We start from the raw sequence: 17,576 nt of genomic DNA, 5'->3' as shown, positions 1-17,576 counted from the left end.
ATATTTATGATGCATATTCCACGGTCATTTTCTTTAAAATAATATTAAGTTCAATAAAATATGACGTTTTGAAAGCGAAACTTGGCTGTGGCGATGTAGGTGAGCACTGTGCATTGCGTAGCTGTACCCTATTGCAGAGTACAGGATACACATATTACGTAACGGCGTGCCCACCGAAGAAAGCGAAACTTGCATTTTTCTTAGAAGACATTCGATTGGATTGTACTTGGTCCGATTGAAGACAGTGACCAATGAAAATGAATTTAACATCAATGTAAAGTTAAGAAAAAATCCTTTCCAAAACCGTTTGAACTAAATTTGTCAATGAATATTCAAGAGGATGGTTACGCAAACAAAGTACGGCTATCAAATGGTGATTTTCTTCAGTATTTACTGTGTGTTTTCAATGAGGGTTTTGAGTTCGATATTTATTAACCTTGCATCGTAAATCACCGAAGTCCGGTGGAATTTTGAACTGTATTGTTAAGAAAATAACAGAACTTTAGAGACAACATATTTCTCTGTTTAGTGCCGTTTGAACTAAGTTTTTTCGGTATTAACTTTTCACGCTATGGCTGTAGGAAAATGGTCTATATGGTAAAGTCATAGGCCTAAAACTGCGGCGGTCGAACTCAGTTCGCGTGCCGCACAAGGAATGGCGCTAAGGAATTGATATGCAGTTTTGCCTCAGACGGAAGCAAGTAAAGTTAGGTTACTAACCAATTTAATCACTGAACAGTTATTACAATCGTCTTCATTTTATCCAACTTTAACAATTTTTAAAAAAATATATATTTGATAAATTGTCTGCCCAAGATCTCTAGATCTCTACCCCCCCCCCCCCCCCCCAATAGAAGAAGTAAAAGAAGGAAGGATAATGGAGACCCAAACCCAACTATTATGATTGACCAAGAGTTAAGTGAATTCATGACATCTTTGCAAAGAGTTACAAATGTCCCAAACAGATAAGAAAAATCCTGCTCCATTTGCGTGGAGATATCAAGATTAATTTTTTGTTTTCTATTCGTATTTTTTGGTAATTTGGATGTTTACATTGTTGATAACTTAAACAAATGCCATGTGAAGAGATTCAGCATTTCCAACTTTCCATCTACCTCACAGAAAATAGATTGCAGATAATTAAAGAAAATCATAAACAATTAAAGCATGCGTGGCTCCATGTTCCCATATTTAGACTTGATCAAGTCTTCATCTTGTGTGGTGAATGAACATTTAAATCTCCCGAATGGAATATGTGTTCCATTTAACAATCGGAGGAAGTTGTTTATGACAGTTATAGTCTCTATAAAATAGATCGAAAATGATGGCTGGGTGTGTGTCTTCTTTACTATGAACTTTTTAATTTATTGTATGTATGTATAATATGTATGTATGTAAATTACGTGTTATTTTGTATTATGTATGTATATTATGTATGTATATTACCTATGTAGGCCTAGATTATGTATGTATGTATATTATGTATATTGTATGTATAGTGATAATTAACATCACGACAAACGGGTCGACCCATTTCTTGTAAAGAAGAACAATATATTATAGCCAGAGGATTGGCTCAAGTCCAGGGGTCGCCTGACTGTTTGTGGGAAACATATAATTGTGAAGGGTGCCTACATGAAAATGGAGTCTGATTTGAAGCGGCTATAGAATGCTCGATCTCAGTTTAAGATCAGAATGGTTGAAGGACTGTTAACAGTGACATTTCACCTGTGTTGAAATTTTGTTTACCTAGCTGGCTATAATGAACGTCAAATTTCTCCACTTTGACACATCTTTGTCAGAACTATCTTATGTTCCCAAGTCCACCGAATGCTCACATAAGATATGATTATGAGTACATATTTGGGGAGGGACGGGGGGGGGGAGGGGTGGTGGACCAAGACCCTATGTCCTTCCTTAAATAATTGTTATGATATAAAATAGAAAAGCTTAATGGCTCATGTACAGTATAGCAGACCCAACATAGCTTTATAAAATGGTTGCCTCTTTCACCTTTCCACCATCTTCCCTCAGATACTTTGCCAATTTAGTCTTTGTTGTCTTCCTTTAAACGAGATAGAAGACTAAAATTCTGACACACCAAGGTGAAGGTATGAAGAATGAAAAGAGGAAAGCAGGGGTGGGGGAGGGGAGGGTGAAGGAAAAAGACAGTGCTAAAAAAAATAAAAAATATACAACAAAAACAAATATGATAATTGTTCTCATCAAATAAGATTATATTTTAATACAATAATGATAAATATCCAGTGATTAAATGCTCAGTGTATATACTTAATAATTAATTGATAATACACCGTTGTCGCATCTCCACTGCAAGTAGCTTCATTGATGGCAAAAATATGTCACAGTACCAGACCATTCCTACTTGACTTGATGATACCTCAAAATGCTTTAAAGTGAAATCCTGTTATTTTTAGAACATTATAGCATTCCACCAAAATTCCATTAACATAAAACCCGAGAAGAAGAAAAAAAACGAACCAAAAGAGGAAAGAAACAGCAAAATACCAGTTTGCTTGTTTCCTTTACCATTTCTCAAATAAAAAGTTACTTGCAAAACATTGCACTAAAAACAGGATGGAAAGAAAATAGAGGTTACCTGTACAAGAGTTTCTCCTCCTCTGGTCAAATATAACAAGTGTAGTCTTTAATACCATTCAAAGTTGATTAAAATCTTTAGTGTCTCACTTACGAATATTGGATTTATTTGATACATATTTATTTTGATAACCTGGAGTAGCTTCAGTGCCGATTTAATGATGATTAACTCTGCAGCATACAAATATAATGTAAAATTCTGGGAGTGATCAACGTTGGTTTATTTACAGACAAAAATTTGTTTCAAATTTTGACCAGGCCTTCTCAGGGAATGTCTAAAATAGGATTACTACTTTTGATTAAACTATGAAGACATCTCTGTTGTCTGACATCTCAGCTCTATTGTTTAACCGTGAATATGAATCAGTGAGGAACAAAGGAATACTCTTGTAGCAAAACAGTTTGTCACTCAGACAACTTAGGATGACGGTCCTCCGCAATCTGTGGGTCCCAAACCGTAAGTTTGGCTAGCCAAGGATTTTTTGATGGGCAGCGTGATTGCCATCAGAAGCTGTGGAAAGTTGTTACTTTAGATTAGGCTTTATCAATCGCTGAAGAAAAATCTCTAAAATGTACAGCTAGCCATTTGTACTATAAAGTTTTTCCAGTGGTATTGTTATGATAACCTTGGCCAGAAGGAGGGGTGTCAGGGTAGTAATGATCCATGGGTCGTAGCCGAATGCCAAAAACTTATGGATGGGTTGTGGCCCGAATAGCTTGCGGACCGCTGCTGTATGACGTAATACTAGTCACATGCAATAGCAGAGAGAAAATTTCCAATCGTTTTCTACTTTTTCCTTATCGTCTTAAACAAAACTTGGTTGGTGAAACTGCAAAACTAAACTGATGACTTATTTACATATCAAATCCTTAAGCAACATCAATGAAAACAGCTGCATTGAGCAAGAGGGAAGGCACACCAGAAATGATAGTGTGAATAGTCTATAAATCCAGATGTAGTAACTGAAAAAAAGTGCAACAATTGTGTGGAGGCAAGTAAGGGAGGATAACAGCCAGTGAACTGATACTGGTGGTTTTCTATTGTTAACTGCAGGTACAATATTCGGTGTTGTACAGAGTACACTGATGTGGAAAGTACACAGCTGAGGAAATGACACAAAGAGCTGGATGGTGTAAAATCAACATGACACCTGCAGACGAGCAGCTAAATTAAGACAAAGGATTCATTAGAAAAGCAATCTAAGAATACTAAGGAACAAATATCAAAAGTTGCTGAAGGGGCTGCGCAGCATCCTGCAGCCAGGCTGCTAAGTACATATCTTTTGTGCTCTACAGTTTCACACAAATAGACATTGCTGGTCTGTAGAGATAAACTATTCTCATTTGTTTAGGATATTGATTCATCCTAGCTGAGCAGGAGTTTGCAGCTGCTGCAGCTCTTTTCTATGACAGTGCCTAACAGTACAGCGTACTACATGTAAACTTTCTTGGCCTTCCTGCAGTTTATCTACACTAGATGGAAGTTGGTCACCATCATCTTCTACTACTCAACCAGAGCCAGTCAAGTCTCTAGAGTTTACATTTTTACTTTCTTCCAAAAGTGTACATTCAGCCCCAACCATTTAGGCTAGGCTAGATACTTATACTACCATAGTGTATTAGGCTACTGCTGTATCAGTCGATGGCACAGAATGCACACAAGTCTATGTAACGTATACACTGTACAACCCTATGATACATAGACCATATAAAGATCTAGCATATTGCCATGTCCAAATCTATGTACCATATATTGTATGAAGATATCATAAACAGACTGTACCGGTCCATAAGACATAGACTGTACAAAGTCATAGTCTCATAACCCCAATGCGGGCTATGTACCATATTCAATTCTGTACAGAATGGGGCATACCATGTATTGTAGGTTGTACAACTCTATCATGCAGTGATGGTCAAAACCCCATGGCATGTAAACAAGTCTAATCAAAACTGTACACACTCTGTATGAATATTAACTAGCCGTTACAAAGTACTGCTGGGACAGTTCCCTTCTGTTAAAATTTGCTACAAGTAAAACATTCCAAAAAGGGGTTTACACTGTCAAACCGTTCAGAAAAGACACACAGCAGAGGAAATAAGGATTGGGAAACTTTTCGTAGGGTATTCAAAATGGTTTTAAGAAAAAATGCACACATACAGGGAAATTGTAAGAAAAAAACCCAGAATAACCAATGGAAAAAGTGTTCACTTTTTCGAACATTTACTCTCGGCACATTGGAAATATTTTATCTACAGCTTTTTCTGCTGTGTCAGTAACACTTTTAGCCAAATGAATACCAAATAATTCAACAAAACATCTTTAAACAATTTTCTCTCTCTTTTTTGAAAAAGCAAGAGAAATGTCCACACAAATGTAATAATTTGTAGATCATACACAATTTATGTCCAAAAAAACTCACATAAGTGTGTCACTTGATCGGTTGAGATATGACAAACGAAAAAAATACAAGAAAAGAGTAAAAAGCAAAGTAACTGACTTTATACTCAAAATATCAATCAATTTGTGTGGTTTAATAGAGAATGTTTGTAGAAAAACTGTCATGCTTTGCTTTATGTATTGAGTGTATGCATTGGTTAAGAAAAGCATGCTGTACAATAATTAAAATGCTCCATACATACTCACCACTCTATTTACATACTTTTTCGCATATGCTTCAGTATTTTCTAAAGTACCTGAAGCATAATATTGTAAATATGAAAGCATGTTCCAATATATATACATTTGGTGGTCATAAATGACATGTACATTGCACTTGTAATTCAGAAAGCATTAAGACGATGAACACAGATTTAATGTTGTTCCTGGAAATAAAAAGAGAAAGCAGACGAAAAGAAAAAAAGAAAGAAAACCTTCACTTTCATGTTCTCAGTATGATGGAATTCCCGATAACTACTTGCTCCATACATAGTTGGGTGCATTTGTTGTTGTGAGGATGTAGGTAAGGAGTGCAATAAAGTCCACTAAATGTTATAACAAATCATTTTTCATCTGGCAACACAACCACTGATGTATATATATTTTTCTTTCACCAGAATGGTCTTTGGTGAAATCTGTCACAGTTGATTATTTCCTCATATGAGAGTTGTTAACCACCCTAGAGATAAACGCTTTAATATGCTAATCCACAAACCATCACACATCAGACAGATAGTTAAGGTACCAGGCTAAAATTGAAATAATATAATCTCCCTTAGATAAAGTTGAACATTTCACAAAGTGCTGTCAATTTCTTAATTGTTCTGTATGTATTTTCTTCAATCTAATGTGATATCAAGACCAATATTTCTGAAGACACATTGACAATAAACATCTGAATGGATCGCTGTCCATTACTTAAGATGCATAAGAACAAAAAAATGGTTAAAAACTATTTTTTGTAGAAGTATTACAAACACAGCTATGGACGGTCACACATTCAATTTATTGTATTACACAGCAGCAAAGAGTCATTTGTCCAAACTTTGTGGAAATGAAATTGTTGTCTAAATACAAATTGTGTTTTTCCCTTCACATGGGGTACTTCAAATAACCAATTAGAGACAGCACTCATTATCCAATTAAAACACTCACAAGATAGTTTGCAACATATATCTTACATCATCTACACCCCCCACCCACCCCCACCCTCACCTTTAACTAAGAAAGGAAAAGAAACAAAAAACCTCTGTTCTTACCACAATGATTCTATGGCTTGAATATCTGTTTAATATTAAACGATGTAACTTCTTATATCGAGACATTACTTTAGATTAACCTACACACACTTTGTTATATAATCTGATTTTTTTTTCTTCTGCCATCTGTGTTTTTGTGGCTTACATTTGTTCCATGTTCCATTGTTCTTTCTACTACTACATTCAATAAAACACACACCAGTTCTTGGCTCACACACAAAACAGGCATTAAATGTCCATTTTTAATAAATATTTACAAAATTAGAAGAAGCCTCAAAAAATTAGTCTGTGTGATTAACTTCTCTGACAGGGTCAAATACGGGCAAAGAAGGAACTTGAAACGTTATGCTCCGTCTATTACACTCTCTTATGTACTGAGTCGATAGCTTTATTCATATGACATTCAACTATAGGAGAGGGAGAGGGGTGTGGTAGGGTGGGGTGTGGAGGAGAACAGCTACCATTAGCTAATCCTTTCTTAAACCCAAACGACAAAATTGATTTTGAACCTCTGATGACATTTCACAGGACTGAACTTGTTAACTTACATTGTCAATCGATTTGAAAAAACGATCTGTAGAATAAAAACCTCTCTGCTCAAAAAGCAGCCAAAACAGATAATGGTCGCCAAAGGCTTAAAGGATCCATCGCCCACATTTCACTCACGTCCTAGTTTCTTCAATCATGCCAAATTAAGTCCACAGATCAAAGTTGATTACAGGAATCAGTTAAGAGCAATGGATGTTACTACAGTTTTCTTTCTACTACATGATTACTAATTCTCCACAAAGCCAAAAGACAGATGCCAAATAAATCCTTGGTGTTGGTAACTTCTCACTGTTGTAGTGCTGTCCATTTGAATCTCGTCATGTTGCGTGAGCCTACTTTTTGCCCCCACATTGATTATACGTTAATAAATACGTGGCATTGGTGTTATTGGGTGCACGCCGTCGCAGAAATTCTCCAGGGTTGCTTCATCCCTGGACAACTATTGGATATGGCTGAATCGTGTTGCTGAATCCTTGTTTTTCATTCCAAGTCCACAATGTTTGTATCTGCTCTAGACAATACATCTGTATTCCATATATTGCTTTCCCTTCAAATCTCATCATGTTGTATCAGCCAGTGTTTGTATCTGCTCTAGACAATACATCTGTATTTCATATATTGCTGTTCCTTTGAATCTCATCATGTTGTATCAGCCAGTGTTTGTATCTGCTCTAGACAATACAACTGCATTCCATATATTGCTGTCCCTTTGAATCTCATCATGTTGTATCAGCCAGTGTTTGTATCTGCTCTAGACAATTCAACTGTATTCCATATATTGTTGTTCCTCTGAATCTCATCATGTTGTATACGCCATCGCATCAACAACCAAACAGGATAAAACAGACTGGGGAGTCCTCCATTGAATTCAAACTCATCGTGTAGTCTATCGGTCAGCACGACGATGTATACGAACAATGCACTGTCCTGTTAAAAACGCCTGGTCTAATCACTCCACACTTTCTTTTTTTCATATGTAGTATAAACACCAGTAATGTCTGTGATGGATAACTGCTGTCTAAAAGATCCTCCATAAATCATTCAAAACTCATTAAGTTAGCTGGTGCCTGAAAAATAAACAATACAAAATGAAATGAAAGAAATTGGATAATAACGTGGAATTAGTTTTTTATCCGCCTATAATTACAAGCCCGAAAATGAAGAGTGGCAAGTTAGGCACAATTTAGTTTTGGCAAGATCGTATAAAGCATACACACTGTGTTTATACCACAAAAATTACTTTTTTATTTCATACTCCAAACCTCCCCACCATCCCTCACCCTTCCCTGCCCCTCCCCTACCCATGCCTACCTCCTCCTTTTATCCTCCCATGCGACACAAAATTACCAAACAAAGTTGCTTTGCTTTAAGAACATGCAAAAACACTATTACATGACAACACTAGTGACAACACAAATGTGTACTCTCTTACCGTATCTTGGCCCCCAACATTTCAAAATACTTTGACCACACCTAACAAGTGTAGTACAGAACATCATTTCAATAGCTCAATTGTTTAAGTAGACAGCTCGATTGATTTGTGACCAAACAAACACTGAATATAATCAAAAGGAAATCCACGATTGCACTCGGCTCGTCCACTGACACTTTTGTCACTTCAGCCATCTGGGAAATCGTTGCGGTTATTTTTCGCCAAAACGTATCGTGCATCATTTTATGTGAGGAGCACAGATATAAATTTGACCTATGACTTATGATGCAAAAATCATTTTCTGCAATTAAATTATTTAATCTTCAATCATTTTGTGACCTGTACGACTATCTGCTATCGATAAATTGCTTTCACAATGAATGGCGTAGCAGAGAAAAGTCAATATAGCTTTCAGTCTAATGACACTCTGCCGGTAAGTGCAATGATACACCGCAGCTTTTAAGACTGGTTTCCAACGTTTTTTTGCTCCACACACTTAACTATCGATTTCTTAAAAATAAATCACGGTCTCAATTCACTCACCAGAATGTTTAAATTTTTTATTGAAAGTTTCAAAATTTCAAGACATAACTGATGGAAACTTTTACCGAATAGAAAATGCAAACAAGAGGACAATGAATTTCCAAAGGAATCTTACCCTCTACATTGTTTATTTTTTTCCCTTTTGTTTTACCTTCTACCCTCAAACCACTCTCTCACCTTTGTTCCTTTGTGTTTCTTGGTTGCTGCGTCAAGATGGCGTATCCACTGACATGCAATGGAGTAAGTGTTGGCTTTGTACTTGTAGCTGTTACCTGAATAGGCGTTACGCCACAAAAAAACAAAAAAAAAAGTTTTCTTACAATTTTTGCTAAACCAAATAAAAGAAGTCATAGGGCTGTACCCCCTGTCACAGAAAATAACGATAGATTGCCTAAAAATTTATTGTGCTACAGATAGCCTGAGTTTATTATACCCCTTACATGAATTCCACCCCACCCCCTTTAAGTTAAAGAGTTTCTTTTTCTTTATCAAAGCAACTTACAAAAAGTTATCACTTTACCTCATCAACAGTACAGCAAAGATTTACGCATAGCATAAAAGTTCATTTCACTGTGAACATACAGACACATCATCAAGTAAATAAAACTGCCCGCCTCACTTATAAAAGATAAAGTCAATTGTATGCGCTGCTTTTATAATAAAACTGAAATATTTGTCTTTCTCTTTTCTTACACTCTTCACTTTCAAAACTTTTCTGTTTGTTTTTACAATAGTTTCAATCGCTGATTAGATGCCCCCTTTCAATTTCATTCTGCTATTTCACAGACGATTAACGTCCGGACAAAGAGACAAAGGATGTATCAACAAGCTCACCTGTACTGGGATCTGTGAGGATTATGGTGTTCTCGTTACGAGTGTCGGGCATCGTGACCAACCAATCGTTCACGGAGAACATCTTACACGGTTTGGACTTGAACTGAAGAAGGACAGCAGAGATCACAAGTATTATTTCACACAGTGTGATATGACCAACAGGTCAAACTAACATAACATACCAATTGAAAGATATATCAATATACTGTATGATCAAGTTTCGAACGATAACTTAGTAAACTATTTTTGAAGTACATATAACTCTTCAACCTCCAAGCTTGTGTGTTCCTTCTTTTTTCCTCCTCGCACCCTCCCATCCCAGAGACCTGGCCCGGCGAAACACAAAAACAGATGAGATATGCACATACTGTTATGGAGGCAGTGTCAAGATTTGGTCTCTGAAAGACAAATGGCGGTAATTCAAACTCCATGAGAGAAAGTGTGATATTTGAATTGTTGGAATAAAGGATTGTGTGGGACTTAACAGATTTCACCCTTTGGGTTTATTACCTTTTATCAGGTTAATATCCAAAATTGGACAGTATCCCTGTTTTTAATGTCCTAAATAGAACCCCCCCCCCACCCCTCCAATACTACGGTCACACTACACAACAATAACATGGCACAAACACTGGTACAGTATAATGGATGAAATCCAATATGAAGTTGTGTGCATTTTAGTAATTATGAATGCAGTTAAATCATAGTCAAGCTTCCAGAACCCTAGCTCTCTGTTAATAGGGTAATGGGTGACACTTTTCTGAATTTTTTTATTTAGTTTATATTTTGAGTGAGCTAACTGAAATCCGGTATTAAGCATTCAAACTGTGTATTTTAGTTAGAATTATCATTGAAGTTAGACCATAGTCAAATGTCCAGAACCCTAGCTCTCTGTTGCTTCCATACTCCAGCTCATTCATAATATTTTCAAAGTGAAAAATATACCGGGAAATATATTGGCAGCATATAGTTCTAATATGATCATAGCGTAGAGTACTTCCCAGGCCACCGCAATAACCAGAAAACATCTTTGGGTATCCAACACAAGTTAAACATAATGGAGAAATACTGGAGGACATTTATCCTCATATTTATGCAACTAGGACGATGACTCCCGGTTGATTGCGTAGGGCCTAATGATGCAGTTCCCCAAAATATCATAAATACTAACATCTATCGAGCGTTCAACTGAATCCATCAAACATCAAAAGGATCATCTCTTTATCACCCGACATGTGCTATTATTTGCCTCTGGTTACAAATTCTTGAAAACAAAACATTTGAAAAGAATTTTAATTTTGCAGCCTGGAGGGCACGAAACCAGACGGAGAGACACTTTACGAGTGGATTAAAACACAACATGGAAAAAGAAGAACGCACAGGTCAGTATGAGTCAGAATGCCGAGCGGAAGAGGATATAAATCTTTCCAGTCAGTTCTGGTCACAGAAATATGCCAACAAAGAGAAAGCTTAATCTGCAGAATTGATATAAATTTTAGGTATAAATGCAGGCACAGCAAATCCTGGAATATCCAGACACATTCATTATCCTTACGCTGAAGCAACAAGAACAAGGTTTCTTATTCTGCTTTGTAGTTTTTGCTATTGCAAGCAATCGACTGTAGAATGTGTTCTATAAAGGATCTGTGAACTGCTTCACTCTTACTTACATCAGCTCTCTCTGTGCTGTTGAAGTGCTTAGCTGCATAATGTAGTAAGTTGGTCCCCCAGAGTCCGACCCAATATTTTGTAAACGACGTTACCTGTGGCAAGGAAAGTATTCAAAACGATTTGTGACATGTGCGTCGTGTTCCCTGCTTGAACGAGACGCAGTCAAATTCAACTCGACGAGTAGATTTTAAAGGTCTGCATAGAATTGGAAACATGTGAATGACAGAAGAGCATTCATTTTTGTAGAGATGTGCATAATTAGAAAAAAAAAAAAAAAAACTGCTCTGTTTTTGAGATATTTTTATATATACTGCTATTAAATATTAAGTGATATGGAATCCCTGGCAGACACTACTTTCAATTTTTGGTAACTTCGTCAAAAATTCTGACTTACTGAGAGTTTTTTACCCGCTTTTCGAACCACCTTTCTCCTAAGCACACCTACAAGAGAAGGAAGATAAGAACAAGAACAGTGTGAAAAGAAAACCAAAAAAATCAACATAATCAGAAGTGCATTAAACTAAGCTAATTGGGAATAGACTTCAAAACTAAATGTGAAATGTTTCTACTATGTTGACTCCTATTCTCTCCCCCCGCCCCCCCATCCTCCCACCGCCAATGTACCAATCAAAATAGAGGAATACCTGTGCATTCCTTCAGGTTCATGACCTTTAGTTCTCATTTCGGATTATTACAAGTTAAACGTTTATTACGTTTGATGTTATAAGCATCTGGTTACTGATGATGTGACAACGAACTAATTTCCACCTGACTTTCTGTCATAACGTTCAAAGTTTTGACCTTGGCATGACATTGAGGAAATGACATTATATCTATTAATCAACATCAACAAATTATCGCTGTCAATCCATTTTTAGAAGACAGAAGATTTCTATGGCAATCTCATTCAAATTAGGGCTACTAAACTATATTTTTCTAGAAAATCTCCAGATTTCGTCAACCCCATAAAATTAAATGTATCTCGATACATTCCCTTCTTCGCTAGTAATTTGCAGGCACCTAAATTATGAAGTATCTAACACTTCATTTGAAAACTACCACATGAAATAAAAATAGAAAAAAATATCAACGTGAGGATTTGGTACATGAAAATATTATACACAAAATAATTTATTTCTCTCCATACATGAAGGTTAGTTCCATCTGGTGACTGGGGGATTGCAAAACCTTGTAGAGAGGTAAAATATTTCTTTGGTTCAAGGAGTCTATAGAATCAAAATGAGGTATCCAGAAGCAACCCTTTAGGCATTAACAGCTACAGTTTCAAGATTAAAAGTCAAAACAACTGATACATGCTTTCATAATCACATTAATCCCCCTGCGATTCACAGCTTTTTGTAGGATATAAATAACACATGAATATGGCATTAAGGGCTCATAATTATTTCATAAACATAGGTGACATTTTGTCCAGAGGTGTGGAACGACGACTCACGACATGTTCGAAAGTAGCTGACTCTATTTTCAGGGTCATCTCTCAAGATATAAACATCTGAGTGCAAGCTATACTTTTTACACTGTTTAAATAAATGTCACACCAGCAGCTTTTTTTCCCCATTTCAAGAACTATTTCTGTAAATTCCAACAAGTCTATGAAGCATTACTCAAACTAAAATTTATAATTGAGCAAAACTAAGAAAATCTTCACCAAATGAAGATTACATTGCAAGTAACTATAAAAGACTACTTTTTTTTTATTTAAAATTTTGTCCCTCTCAATTTAGAACTATGGGCATGCAAAATGCAAGTTGGAATTGCTCAAAATTTTGCATTCAAAAGTGTCAGAAAATGCACCAAAATTTACGCACAAGAAAAAGATTTAAACTTTTTCTCGTCAAATGTCCATCAAAGAAAGTCAGAAAATCATATCAAGCCATTGTCATTATGTCTTATGTGTCATATCATAGGAGTTACTAGTTTATTTTACACAGAAAAACCACCAGTTCACAACGGCACAAAACATAAAACATCCAAACATTTAGTAATGTCACTTTTAGAAGTTATCTCAAGTCCTAGATTTACTGTCATGAAAGGAAAAAGGAAAGAATATTGTGTTGTGAACATATTTCATCTTGTTGTTTGGAGAAGAAAATCAACAATTGGAATTTGTCACATTTAATCAAGAATTGAATAGAATTGAAATTTTACCTATAAACGCAGACCCGGGAAAAATATTTCTTATCGAGTAGAAGATAACTCTCAAAATAAAATGGATATAAGAATATTGTTAAACAAACGAACGTCACAAGAGATACGACTTACTGCTGAAGGTAAAGGAAGACTGTGATATCTCAGGAATATTATGTACAAGGTCTTCACAGCTTTCAGTGACACTCCTGAAAAAAAAAGAAAAAAAAAAGACACAGACTGAATTATAAAAATCAAGTCAGGTAATGAAACCAAATTTGTAATGACTTTCAGGGTTCTAGAAACTAAAACCGTATCTTCAATCTTCCACCATGGAAGCAACACATAATATCATGAGTTAGAACAGACAATATTATTGACTATTTAAGCTTAGGCTCCATGACTTTGCTAATAAATATAGCGTTACTCGGTGACCCGAGTTTATACACCTTTAACAAGATGGTCACAATTCTGATTGCTCTTGATGTAATTTCAAAATGGGTTACTTCAATGATTTCCAGTCAGTTTTGGAAATGGCAAATGTAAAGAAATACAAGTCATCAATAAACCTTTCATGTTCAAGATAAATTTCTTGTATTCTAATCATCGGTTTTCAGTATAAAAGCAAAAATAGATATTTTACTTCAGCTTTGATCCATCATCATTTGTTTTTTTTTTGATCCGTTACTCACCCATCTGGATTGATCCACACCTCTGGATCCTCGTTGTATTCCGAATCTTCGCTGCTACCTGAAAAATTAGGGAATGATTTGGTTTAAATTACCCTGGTATGACTTTCAACATATCTTAAGTTAATACCTAATTTATATTCCAAAACTTAACCTGGTTTGGATATTCACCATAAAAAATATAAAAAAACTTACATGTCACATCACAACAACTTCACTCTGCCTAGACCAAATCTAGAGTACTTTTTTTTTTCTTAAACATTATTCAGCATTGCTCTCTTAGTGACGCGACTGTTTCCCTCTGCCATCCTCCTTCACATTGAAACCGTGCTCACCAAAGGTAATATTGACTACCACATCATACCTTAAATTCCATATGAAAATGGTGAAAATTAAATATATGGAGGAGCTTTAGAAACTTGATCGACAGGATGTGCGAATGACATTGGTTTCTCACCTATAGACATCCCATTCATGGAACCATCTTTGGAACTCGTCACCGAGGGCCTTACGATGGGCGAAGTGACGTGTTCCAGTAAGCTGTCGTCCAGAAGATGCCTTGCACCGTTGCCAGTGTAGGTATTGCTGTAACTGAAATCAAAAGAAGACATTTGGGGAATTTTGAAATTTTTGTTTTTGCTGAAAGTGATCAATCAATGCAAGGTACACAGGAGTTTCAATGGAACATGTTAAACCCTTAACTATATTGGAGTATAAAAACATAAATCCTAATAATGGGAGCCAAAAATGACAACCTTACTATATTAATGTTTGATACAAGGGAGTTTCAAAGGTGCGAGACCCTTATTTTACGCTACACCGGAACGTAAATTTTTTAGAGCTCTTGTAAAGTTGTGTGAGAAGACCTTGCCTTGATACAAAACTGTAAAACCTTAAACTTTTAACTCTTTTTCTTTCTCAATGTCTTTCAAAAGGTACGAGGAATTATTAAGCGGTTGATATATACAACTTTAAAAGCTACCTGCTTGGCCATCTTTGGTACACAGGAGATCAAAAGGGTGCAAGAGTTAACCATTAACATCAAGAGTTGGAAAAGTAAAAATGTAAACACCTTAGCTGTGTGAAACACAGAAGTTTAACAGTTTTATGTGTTATGACATTAATGAGGGACTTGAAACACATACTTTTGATTCATAACATGTGGTCTAAAGAGTGACAAAGAGAACAGACTGATATAAACCAATCAGAGATGGTATCGAGTGTTCAGTTGTGAGGAGACAGGTAAGTGAAGATTTTACATTTTCTTGAGATACATTTCAAAAGAGGATAGTAAACTTCCATCAAAGGATTTTGTAAACTTAATCATCATAGAAATTCACATGTCCTTTATACTAAAGGGAACATTAAGAGAAGAAATGAATGAGTCATCCATACTGACTTAGTAAACGGAATACTTAAATTTCAGCGGTGAACAACTCATCAAATATCTTAAAGCTATAGTTTGTATTACGAATGTAGGCTTTGGCAGTTCTCACCATGTGGCATTTACTGATACTTGAATACCCCTAAATCCTAACCAACAGATCCATGTGACAGATCCATGTGGTTACAACAGTGGCATGGCCACAGGGAGGCCTGGGCCCTAGGCATCCCCCATCCTCCCCCAAAAAATGGTCAGAATTATTATTTCTTTTAAAAAAAATACGTTCTGCCTGCCCCATGGAGATGCTTTGGACCCCCTTCAAAAAGAAGTCTAACTATGGCACTGGTTTACAATCATCTTTTTCTCCATATTAACAAGTTATTGTTCAACCATTTGATCTCTCACAGATAATTTTTGCATTCCACAAACTTATCATCATGTCTTATTGCTTCATTTGAAAGACTCTGAACAGTTGTTGCCTCATCACAAAGTTCATGGTGTGGTTCTGATAGATTTTGAATAACAGCCACCAGATTGCAAAAAAATGAACACAAAATGCAGCAAGATAATGGTTTTATAATTTCTAAGATATTGATGTATTCAAAATAAAACAAAAACCATTAGCAAACTGCTTATCCACTAAAGAGCTTGTGTAAGAGAATGTGTATTTAAAAGTAAGAGGGCCTGAGGTTTCGATCCTAGCAGGAACTTCTCCATTCAGAATGGTTGATGAGAAGATCCTGGTAGGATGGAAACGTGAGGCCCTCTTACTTTTACACATATTCATGTATTGTCCATTGTTCTATGGTCTATTGTATTAAATATCAAAGGAACTTACCTTAGAGATTCGATCTGATTCACCTGATGAGGTATACTAAAATTAAAGACAAAAAAAGGCCAAATGTGAAAATTCAAAATTATCAACAAGAGCAATAAAAGTCCATACATAGAAATCAGTCAACTTTCAAGAACCGTTACTAAGGGAACAGATATGCAATGAGGATAGCACTATTTCACTGTTAGGGATGAGAAACAACTGTCACTGACATTCTTTACCCTCAGGATTATTTGTGATAAATTTTTGTAAATATTTATTTAATATTATAATCATACCAGTTTACCAATGATGGTGAAGTGAAATCGGGTGACTAGGGTAATGCCTTCAAGTCAAAACACAAAAGTGTCCATTCCTAAATGAACCATACCTTGAGCCTAAACTCCTTGATTTTCTGTGTCCTGGTGCAAACTTTGAAATTGGAGCTGGAGTTGATGGGTTTGACTTCCCGGGAGAACTGATCCTCAAGGCTAAAAAATGAAAGAGAAGCAAAAATTTTTGAGGAGGCTGAAGAGAATACTAAATAGGCAGAGAACAGTTACTGCGGGAGATGGAAGAAAATACTCAGGTTAAAGGTTGATGATAATTGTTGAGGAAGCCTGGAGGAGAATGCTCTCAACTGGATAGCTGGATGAGGATAACTGTTGAGGAGGTGGAGAATGCTGAGGAGAAAACTGAAGTGAAAGTTGAGGAGAATACTGAGGGTGATGGTTGAGGTAGCTGGGGAGATTACTGAGGAGGAAGCCACAAATAATTGAGGAAGCTGGCAAAAATATTGAGGATAATTGTTGAGAGAGCTGAGGAGAATTAAGAGGATCATATTGAGAAAGAGAGCTTAGGAGAAATGTGAGGACAATTGTTGAAGAAGTGAATGAGAATACTGAGGATAAGTGTTGCTGAGAATTAAGATGAAACTTGTGGAGGTTGAGGAGAATATTGAGGATGAGTATTGAGGAAACTGAGGAGAATAGTGAGAAGGAAGAAGCAAAGGCCATTAGTTCTATTTGTATCCCTCTCTTTGAGTCCCTTTACATGACATTGTGCACTTGTTCATGCTCTTGAAATTATCACCCGAAAAAAAAAAAACTAACAAGTCACCAATCAAAACCGAGAGTTTCACTTCACTGTTATATGATGAAGTATGATCATTAGCTCAAACTAATCTCATTGTGC

At 36.1% G+C, this 17,576-nt stretch overlaps 1 protein-coding gene across 2 annotated transcripts in view; it reads right to left on the bottom strand.

Annotated features, from left to right (window-relative positions):
* Positions 1-2,213: 2,213 nt before the first annotated feature.
* The window catches only part of LOC139963532 (ras-specific guanine nucleotide-releasing factor RalGPS1-like), a 63,308-nt gene continuing 47,945 nt past the window's right edge, over positions 2,214-17,576 (bottom strand). For both annotated transcript variants that reach the window (XM_071964373.1, XM_071964375.1), the window contains 10 exons: positions 16,774-16,873; positions 16,407-16,442; positions 14,642-14,775; positions 14,188-14,245; positions 13,631-13,704; positions 11,742-11,788; positions 11,347-11,439; positions 9,677-9,779; positions 9,020-9,114; positions 2,214-7,934 (listed from right to left, as the gene is read on the bottom strand). In XM_071964373.1, the coding sequence (XP_071820474.1) occupies positions 7,905-7,934; positions 9,020-9,114; positions 9,677-9,779; positions 11,347-11,439; positions 11,742-11,788; positions 13,631-13,704; positions 14,188-14,245; positions 14,642-14,775; positions 16,407-16,442; positions 16,774-16,873 (770 nt within the window). In that variant the 3' untranslated portion in view covers positions 2,214-7,904. The remainder of the gene's footprint in view (positions 7,935-9,019; positions 9,115-9,676; positions 9,780-11,346; positions 11,440-11,741; positions 11,789-13,630; positions 13,705-14,187; positions 14,246-14,641; positions 14,776-16,406; positions 16,443-16,773; positions 16,874-17,576) is intronic.

The sequence above is a fragment of the Apostichopus japonicus genome, chromosome 22, assembly GCF_037975245.1.
Source record: "Apostichopus japonicus isolate 1M-3 chromosome 22, ASM3797524v1, whole genome shotgun sequence".
Taxonomy (NCBI): domain Eukaryota; kingdom Metazoa; phylum Echinodermata; class Holothuroidea; order Aspidochirotida; family Stichopodidae; genus Apostichopus; species Apostichopus japonicus.
Note: the sequence above shows the minus strand (reverse complement) of the source record. Positions and strands in the feature narration are given on the sequence as shown.